At 42.1% G+C, this 27,985-nt stretch overlaps 3 protein-coding genes across 9 annotated transcripts in view; 2 read left to right on the top strand and 1 right to left on the bottom strand.

Moving 5' to 3' along the window:
* LOC121197005 (palmitoyltransferase ZDHHC14-like) overlaps nucleotides 1-17,676 on the top strand; it is a 43,713-nt gene extending 26,037 nt beyond the window's left edge. Inside the window, exons 4-11 of one of the 4 annotated variants that reach the window (XM_041060319.1) lie at nucleotides 1,592-1,744; nucleotides 5,191-5,328; nucleotides 6,386-6,434; nucleotides 8,191-8,293; nucleotides 9,028-9,137; nucleotides 11,232-11,337; nucleotides 15,699-15,721; nucleotides 16,492-16,687. In XM_041060319.1, coding sequence (XP_040916253.1) covers nucleotides 1,592-1,744; nucleotides 5,191-5,328; nucleotides 6,386-6,434; nucleotides 8,191-8,293; nucleotides 9,028-9,137; nucleotides 11,232-11,337; nucleotides 15,699-15,721; nucleotides 16,492-16,543 — 734 coding nt within the window. In that variant the 3' untranslated portion in view covers nucleotides 16,544-16,687. Of the gene's footprint in view, nucleotides 1-1,591; nucleotides 1,745-5,190; nucleotides 5,329-6,385; nucleotides 6,435-8,190; nucleotides 8,294-9,027; nucleotides 9,138-11,231; nucleotides 11,338-15,698; nucleotides 15,722-16,446 lie in introns of all 4 variants that reach the window. The other 3 variants (XM_041060318.1, XM_041060317.1, XM_041060315.1) reach the window with 3 other exon arrangements.
* Nucleotides 17,677-18,256: 580 nt separating this feature from the next.
* On the bottom strand, nucleotides 18,257-22,672 carry LOC121197010 (galectin-8-like). The gene is made up of 8 exons (XM_041060327.1): nucleotides 22,475-22,672; nucleotides 22,068-22,156; nucleotides 20,977-21,187; nucleotides 20,744-20,863; nucleotides 20,587-20,613; nucleotides 19,951-20,039; nucleotides 19,650-19,815; nucleotides 18,257-19,534 (listed from the first exon to the last, which is right to left on the bottom strand). The coding sequence occupies exons 1-8, from the start codon at nucleotides 22,511-22,513 to the stop codon at nucleotides 19,385-19,387; spliced, it is 891 nt and encodes a 296-aa protein (XP_040916261.1). The 5' UTR covers nucleotides 22,514-22,672; the 3' UTR covers nucleotides 18,257-19,384.
* A 23-nt stretch (nucleotides 22,673-22,695) lies between these two features.
* Nucleotides 22,696-27,886, top strand: LOC121197007 (interferon alpha-inducible protein 27-like protein 2A). Of its 4 annotated transcripts, XM_041060323.1 has the most exons (8): nucleotides 22,749-22,833; nucleotides 23,522-23,673; nucleotides 23,775-23,908; nucleotides 24,057-24,080; nucleotides 24,250-24,372; nucleotides 24,592-24,621; nucleotides 24,764-24,925; nucleotides 27,564-27,886. In XM_041060323.1, exons 3-8 carry the CDS (start codon nucleotides 23,899-23,901, stop codon nucleotides 27,647-27,649), a joined length of 435 nt encoding a protein of 144 aa, XP_040916257.1. In that variant the 5' UTR covers nucleotides 22,749-22,833; nucleotides 23,522-23,673; nucleotides 23,775-23,898; the 3' UTR covers nucleotides 27,650-27,886. The 4 variants fall into 4 exon arrangements, with proteins under 4 accessions (XP_040916256.1, XP_040916257.1, XP_040916259.1 ...); XM_041060322.1 differs by lacking the exons at nucleotides 23,522-23,673; nucleotides 27,564-27,886 and adding an exon at nucleotides 25,043-25,820 and having other exon boundaries at nucleotides 22,696-22,833; XM_041060325.1 differs by lacking the exons at nucleotides 22,749-22,833; nucleotides 23,522-23,673; nucleotides 24,057-24,080; ... (1 more) ...; nucleotides 24,592-24,621; nucleotides 24,764-24,925 and adding exons at nucleotides 27,037-27,066; nucleotides 27,174-27,335 and having other exon boundaries at nucleotides 23,845-23,908.
* Nucleotides 27,887-27,985: the final 99 nt, after the last annotated feature.

The following is a 27,985-nucleotide window of genomic DNA, read 5'->3' as shown; positions in this document are numbered from 1 at the left end:
GCGACGTCTCCCAGTGGTTTAATACTGTGGAAAGTGAATTGTGCTCCAAATTGCTCACAGACTCCCCTCGCTCGTTGTCTCCCTCAGTGGAGTCTACTGAGAGGACACAAGAACAGAGGGAGTATAGAGGAGTGAGGAGAGCGCATTGTAGCGACAAGAGACGAGAGACGAATTCAATAGAACAAAATTCACTGGCTGCATTTCCTCTGCTCCTTTTTAGAAATGTCAAACACCCACACAAGCCTCTCGCTGCCTATATACCACCCCCACCCTCACACTGCCCCCCCGCCAACTAACACACATATACCACTCTATTAGCAATGCTGCGTGCTTCTGTGTGAATAATCTCAGAATGATCTTCCTACACACGATCTCATACTCTCACGGTGCGTGAGAGTGCTCAAAGCGAACAGAGAAATAATAGGATACAGGCTCTACCTTTTATGGCTTGAAAATCACTATCATCGCTCTCATCCTTACCGTTTAGCCTGTCATCACTGCTGTCTTACTCCACAAAAAGCCATTCAAAGCAGTTTGCCACCGTTTTCTTTTTTTGTATTGTAGTCTGAGGATCGCCGTGTTAAGTGCATGTTAAATCGCAGACGGTTGTTAACATCACCTGGACTGGGTCGCAGTTTTAGGAACCGCAACAGCAGACTTTTAGGGTGCTAGTGTTTTATCATTTGCACACATCACATGCACAAAGGGTTGTTTCTGGTTGAGAAGTTTGACACACAGCAGCTGAATCTGTATGGCTCATGCAAAAGCACTATAACAGTGAGGCTAATTAAAAATAATGAGCTGTGTGGGTTGTCCATGTTCAAGCCTTTTAAGCTACGGATAGCATGACATGTACCTTTTATCATAGCAAAGGATAGTTGCAGATCAGTAAAGATTTCACAGCCTTGTTGAGATTCATCGGTCTCTAGACAAATTAAACTAGACAACCTGAACTGACCTAGCTTACAAAGAAATGTAAAATCTATACTTATATCTCAAGCAGCTGAGTTTACAAATTCCATTTCCTTGTGCCAAAGAAATAATAATTCAAACATGAAATTCTTTGTATGTTGCTATATTTTTAGGTTTTGAAGGCAGCATGACATTTATTCCAGGCAGACTGCGTTACAAATGGAAATTTTCTGGCCATTAGTAACCTGTAGCCTTCCCTATACACTGCTGCTCTATGTTGTTTGGGCTGCGTTATGCATCCAGTATGTAAAGTAGAGGTTGTCATAGAAACAGAGTGATGCTACCCTTAAATACAGAGTGAAAAGCATTTAGCAGGCTGTAAAGAGATTATAACCTGAACCATAACTGGAATGCTTTAAAATATATTTAGTCATTCATTATTGAATTTATGCCAGTGTCGAACTTTATCTTGTCATAGATTAAATTTATCATAACCTACGTTCTGTCCTCCTGGCTTTTATTGCATTTTACTTTTAGTTTGTTTGCCCTATCAAGAGGTTTCCAGTTTTTTGTAGTGTTTTTGTGCCACTGGAATATATATAACAGTAACAGTCTTTTGAGTCTTTTGTTTCTTATGTATCTCTTTTGTTTTTCTCTCTTTTTTGTTTATTTTTCCCAGATGTCGCTAATGGCAGTACAGGCTACAGGCCTCCTCCCAGGACCAAGGAGGTGGTTATCAACGGCCAGACAGTCAAACTTAAGTATTGCTTCACCTGCAAGATCTTCAGACCGCCACGTGCCTCCCACTGCAGCCTGTGTGACAACTGTGTGGGTGAGTGAAAATGATATTCTCTGGTTGTGAGTTTGTGTGATTTGCAGATATTTTCTGACAATATCCTGGATCAAAAACCATCATCTACCCATGCTTAATCTATCTCTCATCATCTATATGTATTTTTACACACAGATCTGATAAACAGGCAAAATGCACTATAAGTCTAACCCTAGTATGTAGGCTTTATTGAGATAATCAAATTTGTTAGATCACAAAATTGGGGCTGATTAAAATGCTGACCTGTCTACCCTTCCTGCCCTCAACCACACACGGCATGTACAAACACATATCTGTATTTGAGAATACAAGCCAAGCTAAATATTGGCTTTTTGACGCAGATCTACAGGGAATGTACTGTACATACGCTTAGAGGAACTGGCATCCATACAGAGGAGAGGAAAAGAAAAGTTAGTCTGAACAGAGAGAAAACAGCAGCATAATGGTTGAGTTTTGCTGCTCTTCACAACCACATGCTCTGTCTCTGGAGACAAAGCAAAGAGCACAGCAAGGCAATTACTAAAAGATAGAGACAAATACAGAAACCTGTGTGTCTGGATCTTTCTCATCAGGGTTTTTGTGCTGCTCACTCATCAGAGACAGCTCCTTCTCTGAATGTCCGTTTCCTTGTCAGAAGCGGAACCCACCGAAAACCTGAAAGACAAAGATGAGGAAGTAGTAAACAGGAAAAAAAAAAGATGGGGAGGTGGTAATCAGATGCCACAGATGCATGTTGGCAGGAAAGAGGACAGACTGACAGCTGAACAAAAAGATGGGAGGGCAGTCATTTTCACAAGCAGGCTATGTATGTCATTACAGAAAGGTGGATTTTGAGCACATTTTAAGCTGATTGTTAAATTCATGCATTCAAATGAAACCGATAAATTGCTTTTTGATTTAAAATATTACATAAAGTAGTAGACATATCCTGACACAAAAAACGAGCAACATTTCGACCAAACATGGACACAGTGTGATCTAATAGAAAACATGTATAGATCATAGTTGTAAGCCACAGATGGGAGGGAAGTGAAAAATGAGAAACAGACACATAGTTGGACTGTCCACACTGCAGGTGGGTGGGAGTGATGAACTCATAAACTCCAATGATGAATGTCAGTGGAGCCAGCGTCCCTTTCATAAGAATTACTTTTCAGCCTGCTCTCAAAGCTCCAGGTCTCCACCCAACATGGCTCCACATCCCCTAAGTGCAGTCTGGAGTCAGTCAGTCCAGCGTTCATTATGAAGCTGAAGAGATAAACAGCATGAAAAACAGCACAGCAAATTGCGCCCCAGTGCAGGAGAAAAGGACCAGCATTCACACGGATAATGAGGAAGGACTGTAACCAAGACGTTTTCTTCCCTTTTCCAAACTCTGTAGGCCATTGGAAATCTTATTTATTTTTGTTTAATAACCTCTGGCATGATTTCTAAGTCTGTAATGATCAGTACTAGTAACACATTGGTCCAGCACTTGGAAATGGGGACCACACTGACAGGGAAAAAGTGATCGGAGGGCTTCCCCCTGTATCGCTCCCCCTGGGAGTGACAAGAAGTTTATAAGAAGAGTACACAATTACGATACACACACACACAACTTCTCTTCCTTTCCATTGCAGTCATTCTGTATTTTTTTTTTTCTTTTACAGCATACACAACAGGACACGATGGTCTAACCGTTTCATCTGTTCATAAATATTGATGCTTGTTCATGTGTGGGCAGAGGGTTGGGATTAAGTGATTGATTTTCAGAGTGATTTTAGATCTGTTTATTTTTTCCAATGTGCTTAATTTGAGAGCATTAGATGAGCCTTTAACAATCTTCTTGGGGAAATTATAATGATGATATGTAAGCAAACAATAAAATGAAGAGTGCACATAAATAAGAATATATTAGATCACTGTGCAACTACTTTTTCAAGCTTTTGGTTTTACTCTAAAATCATCACCAGAATGAAATGCTGCTAAGCAAATAACTGCTACATGTAGTAAATATTAGCCATTGTTTCTGCTACTTCTATCTCCTCTTGATGATGAGTTTGAAAGGTAATCTGAAAAGCTGCAACAGAAGATTATTTAGAGGGATTTTTTTATTCTCATGTTTCTTTCAATATCAGTGGATCTCCTGGTTCATTGTTAAAAACGTCCCCACAATACATCCTCATACAAACACTCAAGAGTAGGACGGTATAAGCGCATACTGAAGAATATCAAAAGTCTCCCTTCTGCTCTCCAAGCATTGTTGGTCACTTAACATTAAGGGCCATTGAGGCAGGCCGTGGTCATAATCAGATTTGACTGGTAGTGGCTGTCCCCCTTTCACCCTGTCTAACTGGAGGCTGTGTTTCCCAGACACATTTCAACCAGGCATTGATTAATGAAGGCAAAAGCAGGTCATTTCACCTCACTAAAAAATAATGACTCTGATTAATTAGTTAAGTAGCTACCACCGTGCACAGCTAGCAGTCCACACTCCACAGATAGGACTGCAGAGTGGGGGCTGATTAAATAACCTCACCAACAATAAGCTCTCCTCTCTTGGAGCAATCAGTGAAATGATCAGTGTGCTGGAGCTGCTCAGAGTTTCTTTTAATAAAATACCAGTGGCTAATTTTCATCTGAAAACATTTCACATTCAGTTTTTCAAGTAGTTGACCACTTCAGACAGCATTCAGATACATGTTTTGTACTTTGAATGCATTGCAGCAATCATTTCTGCATTCCTCACATTTTTACTAACTTCAACCAAAGATATTTAGATGGAAGACACTCGTCTCTGCTTTGTTCATTTCAACAAAGTTGCACATGGTGGCTTATAAGCTCAAGTCAGTGTTAACATTTTGGAAAACCCCATTTGTTCTTAGCTGCATGGTCTCTAGTGAAGGAACAGTCTGGACAACACTTTCATTTTACTGCACCCTTTGCCTTCATTTACAATTCCTCAAACATCCTCAGACCTTCTCATACTGAGGTCTTACTGGAGCCACTTTATCTGCTGACCCAGCGAAGGGCTTCTTCCTCCCTCTCAACCTTGTACAGTCCCACTACGACTGGAATGTTTCTAGCCATACACAGTCATGTCGAGCAGCCAGTAACTTTTATTAGCGATTATGCCAAGACCCAGAGGGTCACTTCTCTTTTCCTCTGATTTCCCACAGTTCTGGATTTCTGCTCTTGTGTTTACATGCACTGAAGTAACCCGGTTATGTTTTCTAAATGTCTTGTATATTAGAATCCGGGTTTTCTTAATCGGGTAACAAGAACACCTTGACACATCATTTCTAAATAATATGTACTTGACCAGGTTAACCAGGGTCAGGGTTTATGCATGAGTACATGTGTATGACAGATACTTCAGACAGGGGAAGTATTGCTGTGACAGTAGTGTGGCAGGATAAAAGGAAAAACTCCAAAATAAACTTTTCTGTCTCTTCCTGTCCACGCAGAGCGTTTTGACCACCACTGTCCCTGGGTCGGGAACTGCGTGGGAAGGAGGAACTACCGTTTCTTCTACATGTTCATCCTCTCGCTCTCCTTCCTCACCATCTTCATCTTCGCCTTTGTCATCACACACATCATTTTACGTAAGTGGCTGGGAGGAGGGGAAAAGGACATGTGCTCTCAGGCACACACACACACACTCCTCCTGGCTGTGTGATTCGTGGTGTGTTTCGAGCCAGCAGGTTGTAAGTGGGCGTTGTGAAAAGCTGCAGCATCCTGGCTTGTTACCATCTTTCCAGCTGGGAGCAGGCAGTGGACTGTTGGGCTCCCCATCAGTGTGTGTGTGTGTGTGTGTGTGTGTGTGTGTGTGTGTGTACACATGCATGTGTTTGCATAAATGACAGTCAGTGGATCAGTGTTGCACTGGGAAAGAAATATGGGCCAAGATTAGCTGCTAGAAAATTGAAGTGCTGATTAATACTGTTTTGAGCTTGTTCTCTTTTCTTTGATTGTAGCCATGCTGTGTTGAGTCTAAGTGCTGTCAGATTTGGCAGAAAAAGGCATCACAGAAGTTTAAGTTCTTTGATTTGTAGTTTTTTTTCCCCTCCCTGTGGGGCTCAGACCAAGTTAGAGAACATCACAGTGACTTAATTATCGGCTCGTGTTGTAAGCCTACAGCAAACCTCACTGACCAAGCTTCAAATCAAAGGTATTTACTGTCCACCGGTGCTAACTTCCGATGCCAGAATCACACCTTTTTTTCGCGAAATTTAATTTGCTCTGTGAATTTAAACTGAAATTTGGACTTAACATTTGTTGGATGTTGCACAGCTGCAATCAAGAACTAAAGTTAACTGATCAGTCTGACTGGAGCCACAGAGATGTCTGCTACAGCCAAATATAGCTGGCTAACCCTCAATTTTCAGTCTCTTCACACTTGGAAGTTAAATTGGAACACCAATTTAAGTGTGCTCACTCTGCCCAGCTCACTTCATCTTGTTGACACTTAAACTTTAACCAGCAGAGGGTCTGCAGCAGGTAATAGCTCCAGAGTGTGTAGTACCCAAAATCTGTTAAAAGGTCCGACATTGGTGTTGTTTAATGCTGATATGCACCACTGTGTGAGATAGTAGTGTGTATGTAATGGCGAACACAGTTGTATAGTATTCTAACAGAAACTCTGTCCTTCTCTGTTCACAGGCTCCCATCAAAGTGGGTTCCTCAACGCACTTAAGGATAGTCCTGCCAGATATCCTTTCACTGGAGTTCAACTTTTGGCATTTATCACTATGATTGTCTTTGCTGTTGCCTGTTTTTGATTTTCTGCATATACTTGTCTGTCTATGGTTTATAGCTTTTATTATTCTCATCATGACACAGCCTGACCTGCGCAGCGAGGCCCCATGCAGGCTACGCTATAGGTCAGAGTCAATTCTTATGACAGGCCTTTTCTATCCATTGCTCCTGCCATTTTCTGCTGAGTTATAGTAGTTGCATGACTGATGTGCGTGTGATTAGTCCTGTTCCACTGGACTAACACATCACGCAAGGCAGCTCCACTGTGTCTCTGCTGATTGATTCAGTCGGTCTTTGATTTCATCTGGCTTTAACTTGCCCCCCCACCCCCCCCCCCCTCTACAGAGATGTTGTGTGAGTGAGGTCTGTTGTGAGCGCGGGTGTGTCTGTCTGTGTGATAGATGCCAAGTGTGTGCAAGACATCTTAAGCTACAGCTGTTACAAATACACTGCAAGTCAGCTTATTGTCTCAACACCACATCAGTAATAATCACGTGGACTGCGGTAAATCAAAGCAAGTCAAACGCTTTTATTTTGTGAGCAGGGCAGTTTAGTTTCACACCATTTGGCCTCAGCCTTTAGCTATAAATCCAGGCAGTAAAGGTAGAAAGCTTCCACCTAACATCATCATTTGAATTTATTGTCACCTCCCCAACACACTATTTTTGAGGACAGAGTAAAATTTATTTTACCTTATTAACCATCACCCTTTGACTATGAATGACGACCTAAATCTAAAAAAGATAAAGGCGTTTTTTGCTTTCAGTATGTTTTGGTTTTCTCCACTCGCTTAAATAATACAAGAATCTGCACCAGGATCCGATAATAACCAGCCCTTATAAGCAAGTCCGGAGAATCAGCAGTGATCGAATCTAAACGACACCTAATGCTGTTTCTGAGTCACAAATCAAGTGGAGAGCACAGGGTTATGGCACTGTGTCGCTCTCTCTCTCTCGCTGCCCTTCTCTCCATGGCTGAGTGAGATAACTGTTTCTCTGGCAGAGAAATGTGTGCCAAGCCAAGCTGATAACGGCCTGTGTCCTACAGGACTTTAATAAAGGGGAATTGCAGTCGATAGTATCGTAGCAGTCCTTTTGTGCTAGGTGAATGATGACATGTTTTGTCCTTGCTAAGGAGGAAGAGTAAAAAAAGAAGAGGGAGATTAAAAGAGAGAAAGGGGAGAGTGAGGGTAGTTAGCTGAGTTTGTTGAGTATGTAATATTATACTGACCTACCAAGTTTTTTTTTTCACTGTTCCCATAGGAGACTAGTAGTAGTGATTTTGTATCATGTGTTCATAGTTGTAGATCATATTTCTTTTCTAAACAACACGTTCTTTTAGAGACTGTAGCCTAAGATCTATTGAGGGGTCACTAGTTCATTTTTACAAAGGCAAAGGGCTTCATCTTGGACACACACTGTGTTTTTTTATTCTTAATGTGCAGCAGAGAAAATGAGCAATGTTCCGCAGAGTCCAGGCCAAATGAACTGGTAACTAGGAACTATTGGCAAGAGGAGAACAGCCCCGAGGCTGTAGGTCAGTATGCTAGCTGTCAGAACTCTTGCCTTTTTTTTTTTTCATGCTGGCTTAATATGCATCTGTGATGTGTTTCTATATGGGCTTTCACGTTATTGTCATTTTCACTACATGCCGGAATGGATTAGATAAAAACTCTGGAAAACAGTTTTTCCTTGACTTCATTGTGTCACTGTGCTGGAGGTGGTGGTGTGTTTCTTCTCTGTCTGGTCCATAGTGGGTCTCTCAGGCTTCCATACCTACCTGATCAGCTCCAACCAGACCACCAACGAAGATGTGAGTATGAACGTGACAGACATCAGCATGCCACATGCAATGTAACTTAAAATGTATACTACAAAATAATGAATCCCCCAAAGTAAGTTTTCAAAACAGTCAACTTTCCAGTGTGGATTTGAAGTAACATTAGTGTTTAGTATTTGTATTTTTTGGGATGGTATTTTTAAAAGTACAGTTACATCACTGTGGAGCTTTTATGCGTGTGTTGTGCCATATTAACCAAAAATACTAAATATTTTCACATCCGATAAACATTTTTGTTTGAATTCAGAAGAATGTTTTATTTTTCCTGCATATTATCAGAGAAAAAATAAAACCATATACCCCTATTTTATTCTTTTTTTGTGGCTTTAGACATAAAGTTTTTAATTCAGGTAATTACTTTGCGTTATCTCTTGTTAACATATTATTTTCCACTCTGCAGTACTAAAGGAAAACAGGGGCATGTTGATGATCTCTCTTACCATCTTCTCACAGCTGAAGCTCTGAATTTCTTTCGCGTCAGTCAGGCCAGTGAGAGTCAGATGAGGTCAGTTGGTTAGAGCGTGGCACTAAAAATGCCAAGGTCAGGGCTACTCATATGGGCCACACACATTTATAGCTCCAGACTAGCCAGAGCACACAATCATAATCTGTGTGGTTAGCAGGGTCTCTGTTTGTTTTTCATTGACACTTGAGATATTTGTCTGTCTCTGAAATTGTAACTGATGATGTTGTGCGGTCTCCACCAGATAAAAGGTTCGTGGTCTTCTAAAAGAGGGAAGGACAACCACAATCCCTACAGCTATGGCAATATATTCACCAACTGCTGTGCAGCACTGTGTGGACCCCTGCCACCGAGGTATGACGTGTGCAAATGCACACATGTGTTTTTATGAGGTGATTTACACATTTGCCAGATGATGTTATCCTTCACTGCTCTGAGAATCCCATTCAGTCATTTTTCACCTTTTCTGTAATAGGTCACAGCACCTGTTATCCCCCCTTCCCCCATTGTAATTTTCCATTTTGTCCAAAGGCTAAAATAGAACTGTTAGTCAAGACTCCTTTTGATGTGAGGAGCTGCTTTGAAATGAGCTATGAGCCTGCAGCCTTTTCTCTATACATAGCTACTAAGACACTGCAAGAGCAGAAAAGATTTCAGTCCCATTTTAACCAAATCCAAGATCAAAGTTGGCCAGATATATTAGATTTCACACTTCTGCTGCTCATGTGATTTAACAAAAATACAGGCCAACTGTCACAGCGACATTCTCATGTCCATGTGACTGTGAACGTCAGTACACGTTGCACATTCCCTCCCAGCTTCTTTCACTTCAGCATTTTGCTCAGAAATTCTCATTACTCATCCTTGAAGATGTACTTACTGATTCTCCTGGCTTAAACTGTTCTTCCTTTTCTTCCGCCGTGGTGAGAAATGTGCTCATGGTTACCCACTGGACAGAAATACCTACTTCCAACTCATACTGGCCACTGTGCCTGCTTTGAAGATGCAACACCCTGACGCTGTAAAGGCATCACAAGCGTCTCTTAGCTTCTAAAGGCTGCAAGCCTTTAACTTTGCATTTTGCTTTAGCTGTAAAGGACAAAGAGAAAGTTTGAGAAACACATTAGTCTGTAGTTGAGCGTATGTGTAAAATGCTGCATCAAATGACTAAATATATCAATAGATACACGGTCATTAATACAAAATATAAGAGGTGCAGTGATGGAGGCTTTTAGCAGCTTTTCTAAATATATTCGGCTGGATTGTGCTCTGGCCATCACAAGCCATAAGTCACCAGTAATGATTCCAGTGGGTGGTAAAGGAGAGTCCTCGGTGCACAGGTGGCTGCCATCTGTGTGTGTGTATGTGTATGTGTATGTGTGTGTGTATTTGTGTGTATTTGTGTGTATTTGTGGCCGGCCACAGGCATCACACAGCTGGATCCATCAGTAAGGAAGGAATGTTTCACCTCAGCCTCAGACTATGCAAGCAACGCTGCCTCTCACACACAGACAAAAGCCTCTTCCATTTCATTCCCTGCTGAGATGTTGACTCACGTTTTTCTAATGCGTCCTACATGTTTTTTTGCTTGTTTCCTCCTAACCACATTTGCAGACGTTCCGGTACTCGCTACCAGCAACACAAACCACTGCTGTAGGCAGAGTTTGTCTCTGTGACCATTTCCACCTGGATCCAGCTCAGTCCCACGGGAGCTCGCTGTCAACACAATTACTGTTAAATGATCACACTGTTTAACACCTCAGCTAGTTTTGTGTGTGTCTGTGTCTGTGTCTGTGTGTGGTAGAGATTTCTCTGTCAGATCAACTTGTATCAGGCTGGTTAAATAGCCTCCATCACCATATCTGGCCCATGACCACACATGTCCTAATGCATAGAGAGTTCAGCAGGTTGTTGTCTAACCAGCTGTGTCAGAGTTGTGCAGCATTAATGATGGGACAGAAACAATGATTCACTCCACTGCTCCACAGCAGGACCTCAGTGATTTATCACCAACTTTGGGATTTCCTGTGCTTGTGCGAAGGTGTGTGTGTGTGAGCAGAAGACTGAGTGTGTGCTCTCGCTGTTTCTTCTGCATGGTCAAGACCTGAATACCGAGGCTTGTGTGCAATGTAAAATATTGCGCCCAGCTGTTTACACTGTGGTATCGCTGACACACTCAATCATTTTGCACCAAGCTAATCTTTTCCACCTACAGTTACATTGACTCAACTTGGCTGTACTTATTAGTTTGTTTTTGCAGTCTGTAAAAGTGAGAGTTTCATTTGTCCGTCTGCACTTTAAGGTTTTTCAGGACTCTAAAGAATCTATTTGCCTGCATTACTCCACTGTATGTGACCTGTTAGTTGATAATAGCATTTGCTGTGTAATATTTGTGAATGAATGCTAACAAAACAGCGTCTGTCGCCTTTTCTGTTCCTCTCTTACTAGTCTGATTGACAGACGAGGCTTTATCCAATCAGACACACCACAGCTGGCGCCACCAACCAATGGCATCACTATGTATGGGGCCACCCAGTCTCAGCAGAGCCACATGGTAAGACACTGACCTCACTCTGTGTTTTTCTCAGATATACAAGTATGGGGTTGATGGGTTTATTGGAGTAAAAATGTAGTTAAATGACAAGTTGTAACGAGCAATCTGAGATGTTCATAGTGCCTGTCGCCTCTTTACCAAAAGCATATTAGTGTTATCTCAAAACCAAAATTTTGAGAGTGTGTCCTTAAATGGATGTAGGACTTTTTGACCCAGTCTCCCCCGGCCCTGATGTTACTCCTGCAGAACTAGGTCTTTTACGCATGCATTACAAAAAGAGACAAAGCATCTTTCACAGCAGCCTGTCGAACAGAGTGAATCTCCAGCTGTTGTCTTTTGTTCATGTGCCAGAAACAGTAACTCACTTCACACAAATTGAGGCAAATGAACTTTGCCCCACGTCAGTTAGAGGAATTGAAATCTGTGGGCGTCCTGGCCCATGTTACTTTGTGTCTCCATTGTTTCTGATTGTAATGGTAAACACTAGCTGTTGGTTTAAGGATTGGACATGATAACATGGCCAACAACTTCACTTAATCCTTTACAACAAACATGCTGCAGAATCTCAAATGCTGCGCTCTATCCGGAAAGTAAAGACAGTCTTTCTCATCCCCCTAGATTGTAACTGATGAAATTGCTCTAGATAGCAATGAGCGAGTCAGTGATGTTTTCAATTTTGCATGTGTCGCTCCATGTTGTCTGTAAATTAGGTCAACAGTAACAAGGCAGTATCTTTTGTGTGCGTTGGTGCTGAGGTGGCATCACAGAGGGAGCTGTGTGATTGTCTCTCCCTGATTTCAGCCGTTCTCTTGTCACACGGTTTGCTCATCATCAGATTGTCTACGATTAGGAGTTTGGCGTGTGCGTGTTATCTCATCATGCTGATAATCGCCGAAAAAGAATGAGCAGGAGGAAAGAGATAATTTAGAATGAATAAGACCATTTTGTGCAAACTCACAGCCTCATAAACAAAGAGTGCCCCACAGTCTGTAAACAGATACTTTCTGCAGCGTTAAACTGTCCCTGGGAGAGAACAGCCAGTGTCGTGAAGAGGACATTGTGCTGACCTCACTGACCAGTTTTTCACCGGTGCCTGAATAGAAGCAACAAGTCTTCTGTTGTTCACTTCAGCTGTTTACCTCACACATTACATGCCAGAGTTGAGACCTATTCACACACAGCTACTATACGTCTTTCAGTGGCGCCCTCCCTCCGTGCCGCAGTCGTCTTGTTGTTCTCATCCAAACCCGATCTCGTCCCGCTCGTTCTCATTGATATGTCAAACACGAACGTCATCCATCTTCAGGTCCTGAATGTGTGGACTAATTGCAGTGGGCTGACGGCCATAGGAACATTCCCCCTACGTTAGCACACTGAGTAATAACTACCATCTGTTTACTGTAGCGGTCATGATTAGCAGCTAGAGTTGTCCTATTGTGCCGGCTGCTGGCCATTTTATCTGCACATTGATTCACAGTCAGCTCTGTGTTTGGTATCCATTTGTTAAACTCTGTAACATGCCACTTAGGAAGCACATCAGGAGCGACTCTTTAGGTTTTATAGCGGCTTGTTTGGTTTAGTTAGATAGTTCAAACCACCATGAATAAAAGTCTCCAATCACTTTGTGTCTGTTTACTACAGAATTTTATGGGTACATGTTTTCCAGAGAAGGTGCTTGAATGCACGCACATACACACACACACACTCTTGTACTACATTCACACACCTCTGAAGAACACCCACCCACAAACTTCTGTAGTTTTCTCAACTTTAATTTTATTAGCACTGTTTTTTTTTCTCCCTTCTAATGTAAGATTATTCTGATTATGTGGGAAATGCACTACAGTGGGTCAGTCCTTATTATAGTCAGTCCTTTATATTTTGGAATCTGTCTGACTTTAAATCAAGAAGGGGAAAGCCCATATCAATAGACTGTGAGTCAGACAAAACAGGTAGTGAATGGATAAACATTTCTAATGTAAAGATGGCAGAGATGAAGTGAAGCCTTTGTCTCTCTAAGTAGAAAATGATAAGCACTAAGCCAACAAAAAAAAATATTTCTTAGCATATTTAAATTTGCTTCGTCCACTCATCGTTTGGTCAGCATTAGGATTTATCAGAACGTGAAAAGGATGGTCTTTTCAAAAGGTTGATGACTTTTTATCCCTCTGATCCATCATTTTTTGAGGAGGCATGGTGTGAAGATGTGTAGCACAGAGGGAGCGTTCAGTTTTATTGTTGAGGTTGCATTGGCATTCAGGCAACGAGAAAGCCCTGTTTCTTTGTGAGGTACTTTGTCTGTGATGCAGCTTAACACGACGGCCCGGTATGCAGAAGCCTTGTAAGTGGTTGCTATGGTAACAGTGCGTGATATGATGTCACATTACACCTCGATAACATAAAACCTCCATTCGGGATTTGACTTGGGGGGGGGGGAATTAAAATAGATGCAGTATGACTGAAAGCCATCATTGTTGCCTTCGGTTAAAGGGTCAGTTCACCCACATTTCAAAACATCGATTTTCTCACTAGCCTTTAGGTGTCTTGCGATTCAGGTGGTTGTGTGTTTGTCCAGGTTTTCAGATTTGTATTCAAATTTAGTCAGTCATTAGAAAATTAATAGGCAGCAATTTAAATATCTGCCAGACACTGTCTGGTTCCAGTTTGTCAACTGCCATGATTTTTTGCTTGCCTCTGTTTCATATGACTGAGAAAATGTTTGGGTTGGACATAATGTGCCATGTGAAGATGTCACCTTGGGTTCTGGGAATGTTAGAAGGTCACAGGTCACTATTTTCTGACATTTTCTAGATTAAACAATCAATCGATGAGTTTATTTGTTGCAGTCCTTTCTCATTTCAGATATCTGCCATTTCCAGCCATTTCCATTGTAAATAAAATCAAAAATACGTGCATGAGTAGATACCACCGTAGGTTAATGTGACAGTATATTTTGTATATGGTTTGGGTGCACTGGTCCGTTTACCTCATGGTACACGATTTGCATTTGGCCTTGTAAATATTTCTGTCTTTGCTCCTCCCTGTTTGTAGCCTCCTTTCTTCCTTTTGTAAGCTCAAACTATTTTTATACAGCACTCACACGTGCACACATGCACACACACACAGACACACACACACAATGCAACTCGATCAACCACCATTTCCTTGCTGATAATTGCACAGCGAGTGATGAGGGACTGACACCCCACAGCCTTGTTTTCAGTTTCACTACTCACTCTTAGTTCAGTGAATAATCAGTAAGTACTCTTTAAGAGTCAGCTGCATGACTGCTGGTGTTACAGTCACCCAGAAAGCCCAGCTTGTTTCTTTGCTCCCCTTAGAGCTGGATACAATCAATATTTAGACTTTGTTTAGTCACTTTATAAAAGATGAAATAATGAACAGAACGCTAGTAGTTTCCTGTTTTTCTTGCTCACGTCAGTTCAAACAAATATACAACTTAGTATCAGTCACCTGCTCTGTCACACCAGACAGTGGTAATGTTGTCAGGAATAACACAGATGGCTGTAATCTCTCAAATTGTAGCTGGATTTAACCACCTCATCCTGAGACTTGTTTAAGGATGGACCATACATGGTGTCAGCTTTGGGAAATCATTCTTATTTTTTTGTACAGGGTTGGTTTTTAGACTCATTGCCATTTTAAATATATTTAACTTTTTATTAATTATTATCCACCACTACAGTGGCATAATCTTGTCCTGCCGTGTTTGTCAAGTCAAGAAATTGTCGCATGGGCCAGGAATGAAATAAATAAATAGAGGATTAAATTTTTGATTAGGGAAAAAAACTCTCTGATCCTTGTTGTGTCGTCACCACCACGTGTGAAAGCCAACCACAACAAGGCCTGTGCTGCCTCACTCGCTATTTTCTATCCAAGGTTAGTCTATTAGCAGTGTATGTACATATTGTTCCTTGTAGTCAGGTGTTTGTGTTTTGTGTGTGCTTGTGTGTGTTTGTGTTTGTGTATCTGCTGTGGGGGATGGACAGTGCTCAGTTGGTCTGGTTATGACTGTTTATATAACATGAGCAGGGCCAGATAATAGAAAGAAAAGGACTAAGAGCTTTATCTTTATTTTACATCCAACACAGTGTTGATGATGTAGCTGTGTGCCAACATTGCTGTGAGTGAGATTCTGTGTCATTTCAGTCCAATAACTCTCGCTCAGTTTAGTCTTTTCGACAACCTGGAGACAAGCCAGGCTTGTAAAGGTGATAAGTCAAGAGCAGTTGATGCGTGTGGCCGATAAGAGCGTTGATAATACGTGGAATCACATCTCCTCCACTGTCAAAGGTAGCTGAACGTCTGTTTAAATCACCTCTGTAATCTGTTCCTTTTAGGTCAGTGAGATTGAGACAGAAAGGTGAGATGCCCGGGGACAAATCTTTGTGATTTCTTGTCATTCAGACTTCAGGGGGTGGTGTGGGATGGAGGGAGGCTTCAGAGCACTTTCCTGTTTGTTCATATGGCTTTGTAATTCCTGTCACCTCTGCACAACTAGTTCTGTTCCATCTGCAGCTGGACTCTGATACTCATGATTGTGCCATGGTGATAAAGGACTAATGGGGTTAAAGCTAATCTCCCTGTAGCTAATGTGTGGTATTGATGACTCTTTGTGTCCTAACCCAGTTACTCTGCTCCAGTTTTTGACGTATGGTTTCCACTCTAAAGCCAGGCAAGGCAGTGGAGATCAATAGGCCATGAAGCAGAGAGTTAATAGTCCTGAATACTCAACTCTGTCTATTGACTTTAGCTGTTTTTAGTGGGGCAGATGCACGAGCTGGTGTGGGCTCTGTGTGGCTCTGCATTCTAACACGGGTACTAACATCTTTTTCTTTTTCTCTTTCTTTTTCTCCCCCTTACCCAATCACCTGTCCTCTCCTCTGTTGTCTGTTCACTTTTTTTTGTTTGTTGTCTTTGATCCCGTGTCTCGTTTCTTCTTTCCTCCTCCATCTAATTTTCAACACCGCCTCTCTCTTATTTGTTTTCTATTCAATTCCGTCACTTCTGGTACCTTTATCTCTCTCTCTGACTTTCACATCCCGTCCCATATTGTTCTGTGTTCTGCTTTCTGCTGCTTTCTCTCAGTGTGACCAAGACCAGTGCATTCAGAGCACCAAATTCGTTTTGCAGGCCGCCGCCACCCCTCTCCTCCAGCAGCAGAGCAGCGAGCCAGTCATCCTGACGGCCTCACCTGAAAACGGAGGCTCTCTACCTGGCCGCACCTCCCTCACTCTGGCCGGGCCGTGCTCCTCTCTCCCCCTCGGCCAGCCCACACCTCCAACGTCCACCCCCAGCCTCAGCTGCCACGAAGCCACCGACATAATACCAATCCACGGGCACAGCCACACACACAACCACAGCCACCCCATCCAGGAGCCAGTGGCCCACCACCACTTTCTTACCCCTGAGGAAGTGCCCTCACCGCCAGGTATGCTTCCCTGCGGCAGCCCCCTGGGTCACAGCCACACCATGCAGGCTGGCTTCTTCAACCCAGCCAGCCAGGACTCACTACACGAGGACTCTGTCAGAGGATTGGTAAAGCTCAGCTCCGTCTGACAATGGGATATATGCCCCCTCCTCCCACCACCTCCCTGCTGATAACATGCATCCAAACCCTGAAACTCTCCTGAGCCACTTTTGGGCCACCTTGCTCTGACCCTGAATTTATTTCCCTTTCTCTCCTCAGCAGGAGCTGAGAGCTGAAAAAGGCTGTGGTTTGAATTCAGCTGCTAGAAACTGTGTGGAATATAACTGAACCGAAGTGAAACCAGTCGTCCTCAGCCGTCATCTTGCCAAACTTGCTTTGCTGGAACTGGGAGAGATGATGGTTCCTTGTGTGGTGGAGCGCACAACAACTCACACATATGCTTCTCTTTCTGGTAACTTCGAGAGAAGTGTAGTCCATGAGCTCCTGGAGACCAGAGAGTTTGTTTTTTCAAAGTGGCATACGTCTGTGGGCCATTTCAAGCCAAAAAAAAAAAAAATACATGTTCTGACAGTACATGACATTTTTGGTCAAAAGGCTGAATTTCTGTCAGTGGATCACAGGTCTGACAGGTTTTTTGTAAAACAAACTTTAGCCTATTTGCCTGTTGCTGATTGGACTGTGTCTCTTGCCTTTTTTTTTTTCTCAGACATTCTCAGCAGTACAATGGTTGATGTCATCTTGTTGCATATCATCCTGCTTTTTCTATGTTAAAAAAAAAAAGAGGAAGAAAGAAAATGAGAGACTGTCGTACTGTTCCATCGTTATTACAACTCTTACAAATTATTATATTTCCTGTGGATATTAATAAAACACCAACTTTTATCAGATATTATTTCTCTGGGGTGTAGAAGGCGTAATACAGTATGTGCTATTGTGAGTCATGTGGTCATGACATTTCCTTTAAAGTTCATCTTGTGACCAGTGCCTGTGGTCATTAGCTGTAAATGAGACAGCTTAATAGAAAGACTGATGAACGTTTCCAAATATCTATGGATGCACAGACTAAAGATTCTCTTTAGTACTCTTTAGTCTCTTTAGCCTCAAGTACTAACCTTTGGAAAGAGATGTTCAGACTTACACAAGGACGCAGTTCCACTATTAATTAAAGTGATTTGTAGCTGCCTTAAAGACAGATTGGAGTTCACTGACAGCTGGGGGTTGGTGAAGGTGTCTGGGTGGTAAAAAGCAGGCAACATTTAATTCTCTTGCGCCACCTTGTGGTTGAGCATGAGCACCGCAGGTGAAAGCGTCGTTTCATTTATTCTCACAAAGGAGAAAAGAAGTTGTTGCCGCTTCAGTGTCGTCAACTTAAAAGTGCATATAACATGAAACCATGTAGACACATCAAACAGTGGATGATAATAATAACACATTTATTTGTTATTAAATTATTTATGATACATAGGGAAGATTTTTTTCATACATATTTTACAACAGACAATTCGAAATCCCAATAGCATTGGAAAAGAAATATCCCAGATATTTTTTTTTTTTTTTTTTTATTATTATCTGGGACATTTCCTCTCTTTTTGGAGCAGGAGTGGGAGAACAGTGAAACAAGAGATGGTCACAGATGCAGAATTCTAGTGTACTCTACAGCTTGCATAAAGATTTGCAAAATGGCATTTGTTAGGTTATTTAAATAGTTATGTTTTAAATTGACCCTGTACTGCACTGTGCTTGAGTTTTGCTGCATCATTACACGAGAATTTGATTTAAATGTCAAGTACATGGGGACACTGTCATCTGTTAGAGAATCCTGAGGATTATGAATTTGGTGAAAAACAAACTGGGCGTTTAGCTTAATTCTTCGGTATTAAAAAAAAAAGCAGATGAAAATAATGATTGATGCTATTTTAAGTTAATTTTTTCAACACAAAAAAAGAATATAACCACTAGAGATAGTTTAATAATTATGAAAAATGTTTTTTTAATTAGCTGTACAATAAATTGGTCTTTATTGGGCCTTGCTCCCCCAAAAAAAAAAAAAAAAAAAAAATATGGAGCCCTCCAGTTTCATTCACAGTCTGCATTTGCCAACTGTCTTGACATTTAAACAAAGCAGGTATTTAAGAGCTTATTAACATTTACATATATTTCCTGTTTTGATTACACAGTGCACTAATAGTGTGTCACAGCAGAGATGTACTAGAGACAGTATAAGAAATGAACCAAGGTAAACCTAACTTGTAACTGTAAACAGTCATGGTGGCTTCACAGCCTGTCGCTCCAGCACATCTAACTCTCATGCATCAGTCCTTTAGTCGGGGCTGGAAAGATGGATCATTTAGTCTATAGTAGGACCTGTTAATGGTCCTTGGCCACCAAAAATGCTAGACTAGCTTGAGATCAGTGACCTCTGTTTGCTGTAAGACAAACCGGACCTGAAATTCAAACCTTAAGTCAGCGCAGGGTTTTTATGTTTTTAGCATCCATCATCTGGGTCATTGTGGTGAAGCTAATGTAGCATTGATAACCAGAACACAACTGTGCCTGTAACGCTGGTTTTCTGTGTCTAGAGCCTAGAGTCCCGAGTCACCACAGTTTAACGTCGGTGAGCTCCAGGTCTCCCATAATCTCCAGCTGGTCGATGCTTCTCAGGTCCTGCACCCGATGTCTGAACTCAAACAAGTGTGAACCGTTCACCGCCAGCTTGAACTGATGGGGCTGACAGAGGATGAGAATCTGACCAAAAAAAAAAAAAAAGAAAAGAAAAAAAACAAAGAAAAGAAAACACGCATCCAGTACAGCTGACAGCATAACTCTTTCAAAGTTAAGTGAAGCTGTAGGTGGTTCCTACCTCAAAGTATTCCCCTGACGAGAAGGGGAAGAAGGGCAGCTCCCGCTCCTCCTGACCCCAGGACTCACTCAGGTACGAGTTCCTGATGAACACCCCGGACTTCATGCGAGGGTTCAAATGGAGAGCGATGTTCTCTGTCCTGCTGTTGCCCAGGTTTACTGTGAAACTTTGAAGAAACATGGATAAGAGGTAAAGAAATGTTGCTTGAAATGTTTACATTTACATTAGGAATCCCAGCTGATCAGTGACACAGATGTAGATCATGTTTATTTGTCATGTTGAGGTTAATTTGTCACTTTACCTGTGAGGATACATGCTGACCTGTCCTTTGATTGTGATGTGCTGTCCGGGGCTCAGTCCTTTGAGTATACTGCCTTTGTAAGGGAGGCTCTGAAATGACAATATAACTGCTGATACATTTTATACGGCCCCTGTCCCTCGTTAGGCCTTTAAATTCAAGTTAATACAGCTAAACAAACACAGGCACGCAGGTGTATGGGTTAATGTATACAGTGTGTAGGAGAAAAATCCTTCAGGCTCTTTTGTGTAAAGTGCAGGTATGGCCCAACATGCTATATATAAGCCATTTTGAGTTATTCCAAACTATGTGTCAATGCCTCTGCAAAAACTTTGGACTTCTTTTCATAGTTTTGTCCCTCCCTCCGACCCGTCTGGCTGCCTGAAGGCTCATGTTTCTTGCCTGACTTGATGATGTTGCTGCAGCAGTGTTGTCATGCTCCCAGATCTTAGCATTTACTTTGGTGACTACAGTGTTATCAAACATGAAAAATGAGACACAAGTCGTAATGATGAACTGTGCACAAACAAAGGAATCATTTAGGGAGTGTGATCCAGTTTTAGCAACATCACAAGATACTGGCCACATTTAGACTCAGGGGTTTTACATAGATGATGCAAAAGAAAAAAAAAAACTCACCAAGTCACCTGATTCTGAATATATTGCCTAAGAGGGAGAGAAGCCACATTTAGAGATGGATAAACAGATATGTCTGTCAAAGATGAAGATATCTAATAATCTGATCCGCTTGTGAAGAAAAAATAAAGGAAACAAGGGGCGGGGGGGATATACTTACTGAGTTTGGGATGTAGCCAATAGCGTGCACCCTGACTTTCCCAGAAATGGAAAATGTGTCGACCCTGTTTAGTGGGATTCTGTGCTTGTATCCCAGCAGGTGAGTACCATTCACTGCCACCTGTGGGTGAAGACAAATATTTTAGAACCCCTTTTTTTCATGAATTAAATTTGTATGTGCTTTTGCTGTTTTTTTTAGGTCCAACACAGGCTTAACAGCATAAGTTCTCTCACCTTAAAGACATCCTCATGCACCAGGATGATGGTCTCGAAGGGGGCTCCGCGTTTGTAGGGCAGCTGATGGAGCGTCTCCTCTTTGCCCCAGCTCTCCTGCAGCAGGGAGTTACATACCACACAGGGCGAGCCTTTGAAGCGAGGGCTGAAGTGGAGGGCGACGTCAGAGCGCGGCTTGGTGCTGCAGCCGCTCGACAGGTCGATCTGAAACCTGCAGAAAGGGTGCGTACACAGAGGCTGGATCGAAGACAGGGCAAAGTGAGCAACTGCCCCAAAGTCCTAGACCCCCAGAAGCTCCTGTTTTTTACTGTGTGTCATGAGGTTTTCATAGTCTCATTAACTAATTATATTGTTAAGGAATTTGCACCACTTAAGCACAATATCAGCACAGGCAGGTGCTGCATCTTGTGGCCCTGTCTTGTATAGAAATATAAAAATGTAGTTTTAAGACTTTAATTATTTAAATTTGACCCAAAAAGAAAGCAATAATGATTTAAGGAGCTTAAATGTTCCAATAAATCATAGCTGAGCTAGAATTAAATTGTTATCTTTATAAATTCCTTTAAGAGCCTTATCTCTGAGTGGAAATGTATTTTGGACAAAGCTGATAATTTGGTAACACAGTGACTTTCATTATTCCTAACATCTTGTTGGTGATCAGATGATGCTCCACTGTGTCCACAGAAATAGGTCGGGAGTTCCCAAAGACGAAGTTATTGTACAACAGCACCCCCCGCCCCCCTCCCCCCTTTGTATTTTAAGGTAAATATTTTTTTTGTCTGAGAGATTGAGAACAGGTCTTTACATTTCACCCTCTCATATCAGATATCCATGGTGTCATTTTTAGCTGAAAAGGTTGCTGGTATATAGGTGTTGTGAGGGTGGGTATGGAAAAGAAAATCACTGTGAGGTAGTGCAGTGGTTTAAAAGTTTGACAACCTCTGAAGTAGACTAGACAACACAACCTTTTGAAGTTTTTCCTGATGATAAAAAATATATATATATATTAAATGCTTTTAGTAAGCTTACTAATCAAATCTTAGACACATTCATATCTCTTCAGTACATTTTCTCGTCTAATTAAATCTTGCCTGTCAGCATCTGGGGGCACAGTGCCCTGGATGATGATGATCTCCCCAGGGTGCAGGCCTCCAGGTATGGGCCCTGTGTATGGGATCACCTGAGGTGGAGAGCTGATGTTAAAGCACTGGATACCTGCAGTCTGACAACAACTGATGGTATGCTGTCTAAAATGAGGGAGCTGTAATGAAACGCCTCTGTGCTTCATTCACAGTGTAGAATATGCACTGACTCGTCCTGTGTGCAGGCCCTGTCTCGACAAATGCCTGACAACACAACGACTTGCACATAGTTTTTATCTGTATTGTAAGCTACATGAAGGTCTAATGATTATTGAATGATTCCACCAGAAGGCTGATGTAGATAATAATAGTAACAACAACAATAATAAATATAATTATAATTATAAGCCTCTTACCGGATTCAGGACAGTGTGTCTCGCATTTGCCACAGACATCGAGCTTCTTGTGTCAGACTACAACATGCAGCTGTGCCGAAAGACAACAGGGTGTGTGTGTGTGGTATCTGCGGTAAATAAACCCGGTTTGTAGCTCTCCTGCGCTACACAGGGACGATGGCAGTGGGCATCTTCTCTCCATCAGAGCTAAGCCCCCGCTCGCGCATGCGCAAATCCTACCATGTGATCAGTCCCGAACGCAGAGCGAGAAGGGAGGCTTCCTCCACTCTTACATGGATTTCACTGTCAAACCTTAAATCTTATCACCAGCAAGAGCAAAGGAAAAGTCAGTTATTAAACCGACCACCACCGTTTGCCACGTAAGCATCTTCTGTTTTCTGCCTCTGATGTTTCAGTAACAGCCACGTCTTTCAGAAAGGCCTGCTTTAGTTATGTTTCCTGTTCTGCAGTTACACGCCTTTAAGTGCAGGGTGTGACTCTTTTCATCTGATTGTCACAGTTTATCTCCCTTATCAGTATGATACACACGTATGGAAGATAACGGTACTCCTCAGAGCAGTGTCAGTAACCCAATAAAATCTTTTCCATCACATCATGACACATGATGTCTTTCTCCAACATTGTAGGTGATATTAATGCAGCTTAGCGCTGGTTGCAACCTGACAGAAATGGAAAACAGAATACAAACTAAGTGAGAATAAAAGTTAAAACAAAAATCAAGCTCTCATAAAAATAAATGCAGCACATTTGTTCAGTGCAGGCTCAGCTTTGTATTATTTATATATTGAAACTAAGATACTTGATACTTGCATTCCTTTAAATCAGGGGTGTCCAAACTGTTCCACAAAGGGCCGGTGTGGCTGCAGGTTTTTGTTCCAACCAATGAAGAGCACACAGTTTGACCAATCAACTGTCTGAAGACTGAGATCAGTTGATTAAATGAGTCAAGTCTGGTATGCTGCTGCTTGGTTGGAACAAAAACTTGCAGCCACACCGGCCCTTTGTGGAACAGTTTGGACACCCCTGCTTTAAATTATCCAATCACAGGATCTTTGGAAGAGCCCGCTCCATCATCCGTCCTGAAAATCCACTACACCTTTTTCAGGACCTGTGGTGGAGTTGCAGGTAATGCAGCCACCTGCCCTCTGATTGGACTCTGCTTTGTGATTGGATTGGATTCATTGTCCAGTCAGCTTCAGGTGTGAAGACAGGGTCAACGTTTGTACTTCTAATTAGTGTTGTGCACAGTGTGTGAACTCTGAGCACTGAGTGCAGTGAGTAAGTTTGACTTTCGTTTCAGTTTCGTTTCCCAAGAAATCCCAGCCCACCCTATAAACAGTACAGGCGCACTGGAGCTGAGCACACTCTGTCTCTCACTCTCTGTGTGAACACAACGCTGTTAGGCTGCGCAGAGTGAAAACGAAATGGGTCTCTGTGAGTATAACTTCCTGTCATAATACTGATACACTGCTTTGATAGTTAACGCCTGTTTTCCATAGTTACATTTAATGATGACAGTCAGCGCCAGCTGAGCTGTAGTCTGGTTGTTCATCATTGTTTTCATCTTGTGTTTTGGTGACAGCTGTGCCCGCCGTGGAAGGAGCAGGTGAGATTTTGGAAAACCTTTGTGCGATTGACTTGTGTTTACTTTGTGGAATAATTTGAACACACTTCATTACGGAAGAAGATTAGAGCTGCATATGAAAAAAAAAGAACAAATTGGAATTCTGAGAAAAAAAGCTGTGGCCCTAATCCTCTTCCGTACTTCATTGTAGAAGAGCCACTCGCCATAAAAAAGATAGAAGAAGAAGATGATGATGATGATGTTGAAGAAGAGGATAATACAGTGGTAGACGTTAAAGAAGAAAAAAAAGGAAGCTCAGCAGCAGTTGTCATAGGTGAGTCTCACCAAAAAACTGTATTGACAGCCATTTTATTTATCAGTAATACATGAGACGCATGCAGTTATTACACAATGTTCCTGAAAGATCTGTATTGGTATTTTGACTCCAAAACTCTAAAGTCTGTATCTTATTAGACTTAAAGTTGAGTTAATGGGTGTGCAGACTGTTAGGGTAGATGGGGTTTTAAACTGCAATATTTCCTGTGTGTTTCAGGGACAACTGCTTCCATTGCAGTAGGAGCAGGTAATATTTTGGAAAACCTTTATGTGATCAACTGTGTTTACTTTCTCAAATAATTTTTTTTTAACACACGTTATTTCAGAAAAAGCCATGTAGCCTACATGCTAAACCTATATAGCTCTGCTGTGTTCTTGTCCATCTGCAGTGGGCGCTGTGGCCCTAGCTCCTGTTGTTCTGGGAGCCATAGGTTTCACCTCAGCTGGAATAGCAGCAGGCTCCTACGCCGCATCCATGATGTCAGCTGCTGCCATTGCAAATGGAGGGGGAGTGGCAGCAGGAAGTCTGGTGGCTATTCTGCAGTCAGCAGGTATTTCAAGATGATTCTCTTTACTCACTTGACTTGAGCTTCTCTGTGGCTCAGTAACTTCAGAAAACCCCCTGATGCTTTGTTGGGAATCATCATATGTGTGTAATCTTTTTGCAGGTGCAGCTGGTCTGTCAGCGACTGCCTCTGCAGCTGTGGCCGGTACTGGAGGAACAGTGGGATGGCTGGCTAGCCTCATAGGCCGAAAAGCCTTTAAAAAATGATTTTTTTTTTATTATCTATTTATTATCTTTTTATTATCTTTTTTTCCCCAATGGCAAATTCAAACTTTTGTGTGATCAATCTTTGAACCTACTAAATCCAAAAATATAGGATTCAAATCTGTACTTTAACTTGGCCAGTCCATCAGTTCTGGTACTCCAGATTCCCTTTTTTTTTTGGTCAAACAGTCTCTGCACAGCTTTGAAAAAATGATTGGAGTCATTGTCTTGTTAGTATATGAACAAACAACCAATCCGATTCAGCCCAGAAGGAATTCCAAGATGTTGTGGTAGACGTTCTTGTTCATGATACCATGATATTTTCACTAATTTGCTCACACCGTTTCCACAAATGGAACCCCATACCATAATGGAATCTCCACCGTGTTTCACTGTGGGTACCAAAACTTTTCTGCGGACATAAACACGACGTGCTGATGCACGACTGACGATGCTGACCGAAGAATTCAAACTTGGACTCAGAGTCCAAGAGTCCAGAGTATCTTCTTCCAGTCATCAACAGTCCAGTGTTTGTACTCCCTAGTCTTCCCTTTAAGCTTTGTTCCATCAGTCATCTGCTTATGGTCCTTTATTTTTTTTTTCCAATTGCAAATGCAAAGGTTCGCTCTCATGATCCCAGCTATTTCAAATGTGGAATAAATCTTTGGAAGATCCTGGTTCGTTGTCATGTCATGTAATCATCTGCCGCTTATCTGGGTCCAGGCCCAGGTCGCGGGGGCAACTCCCGCCCAGTTCACAATGCACCAAAGTCCTATGGCACCTCCCATAGGTGGTGAGCCCATGGGAGGTAGTGCCGTCAGGAGTGGGGCTCAAACGACCCAGAGAGATTGAGTCTCGTGCTCTACCAGCTGAGCTAACCGGGCAGCCCTGGTTCATTGTGTCGTCTGTAAATATTCACATATTTGCATGATGTCCATCAGAAAGGAAGTCAGTAAATCTATGCAAGAACAAAATTACTAAAAACTAATAAAAATTGATGTTATCATCCATAACATGCATACATACATACATACACACACATACATATATATACACACACACACATATATACCTATCCATTGTTATTTGTTGTTGTCTTTTTTTCCTGAACTTCCTGAGAGCAAAGTAAAACCGTAGTCAAATTTGTTGTTTGTGAGCACAAACTTGGCCAATAACACTGATTCCGATATATGTGTGTGTGTGTGTGTATGTGTCAGTGCAACTATATACATATATATTTAGAACGTTGAAAAAGTATGTGCAGGTTGTAGTGGCAAAACGAGGTAGTGGTGTGGCAGTATGTGTCCAGGATGTCAGGGGGCTGCAGAGATGTTTTCAGCGCGGTTCCTGACCCTGGACCAGTACAGGTCCTGGATGGAGGGCAGGTCAGCGTCGACTATCCTCTCTGCTGCCCGTATTAGTATTTCTGCCTTTTTTTTAATTTATTTTAATTTATTTATTTATTTATTTTTTTTGTACTCTAATGTTCCAGCTGTAGTCGTGACTCAGCTTCTCAGAAATGTTATGTGCTTGAGCTCATCTGGGTGAAGTGGACATTAGCGCCTCGGTGGCGCCCTCTAGTGGTCGGATTCTTCTTAAGTTTCGTTTCTCATGAACAGACAGCTGAGTCCTATAAAAAGCACAGACGCACCAGAGCTGCTCACACTGCGAAGTCTGTGTGGACACAACACTGTTGGGCTGCGCAGAGTGAAAACGAAATGGGTCTCTGTGAGTATAACTGTTCCTGTCATAATACTGATATACTGCTTTGATAGTTAACGCCTGTTTTCCATAGTTGCATTTAATGATGACAGTCGTCGCAGCAAATGTCTCTGATAATGCCAGCTGAGCTGTAGTCTGGGTGCTCATCTTTGTTTTCATCTTGTGTTGCAGTGACTTATGTGGCTGTTGCTGCTGGGGCAGGTAAAAGAAACCTAAATAAATAAATGAAAATAAATCAATTTTAAAGAGGCCTGGGCATCTAATGTTGTAAACAAACCTCCCTCCCTGTCCCTATTGTTTGTGTCCAGGTGGCGCTGTGATCTCCGCTCCCATCGTCCTGGGAGCCATAGGTTTCACCTCAGCTGGAATAGCAGCAGGCTCCTACGCCGCATCCATGATGTCAGCTGCTGCCGTTGCAAACGGAGGAGGAGTGGCAGCAGGAAGTGTGGTGGCTGTTCTGCAGTCAGCGGGTACAAACATCCTCAGTGCTGCTGGAATCACCTCAGACTTGCATCGACTTCTTTCTGCAGCAAAAACTACGCAGAATCCTTTAGTCCGCTAAACAGTGATGTCACATTATGCCACACTGAGCGGAAAAAAAAGCCATGCTATCTCCTCCTCTCCCCTGTTGCTTTGTTGCTTAGTAAAATCCATCGATGCTTTTCTGGGTAATTCTCAAACGTGTTATCTCTCTGCAGGTATGGCTGGTCTGTCAACAGCTACCACTGCAGCTTTAGCAAGCGCCGGGGGAACAGCAGGAGGATTGGTGGCTTTGCTCATCTGAGACCAAGCCGATAATCATGAAGGAATAAACACACAAGGAAGAATATATTTAATTTTGCCAAACGGAAACATCTGCAAATGAATTATTTATATTCAAATGGATAACTTACTGAAGCAGAACTCGTGTGTGAACTGAGATACGAAGGCAGTAGAGAGTTGGTGTTTCTGCAAAAGCACATTTACATTGTAGACTACTCCAGGTCTGAAAAAGAAGAAATAAAGAAAATTCATTTGAAAAGTTGTTTTTTGTTTTGTTTTTACTGGTGCATTATCTTGCCAGATTACGATCTATTTCTCTGTCTCTCTGTCTGTCTAATCACCCAAAAAAAAAGGGGGG

This window comes from Toxotes jaculatrix, chromosome 17, assembly GCF_017976425.1.
Source record: "Toxotes jaculatrix isolate fToxJac2 chromosome 17, fToxJac2.pri, whole genome shotgun sequence".
Taxonomy (NCBI): domain Eukaryota; kingdom Metazoa; phylum Chordata; class Actinopteri; family Toxotidae; genus Toxotes; species Toxotes jaculatrix.
This window is presented reverse-complemented; position numbering and strand designations above follow the sequence as displayed.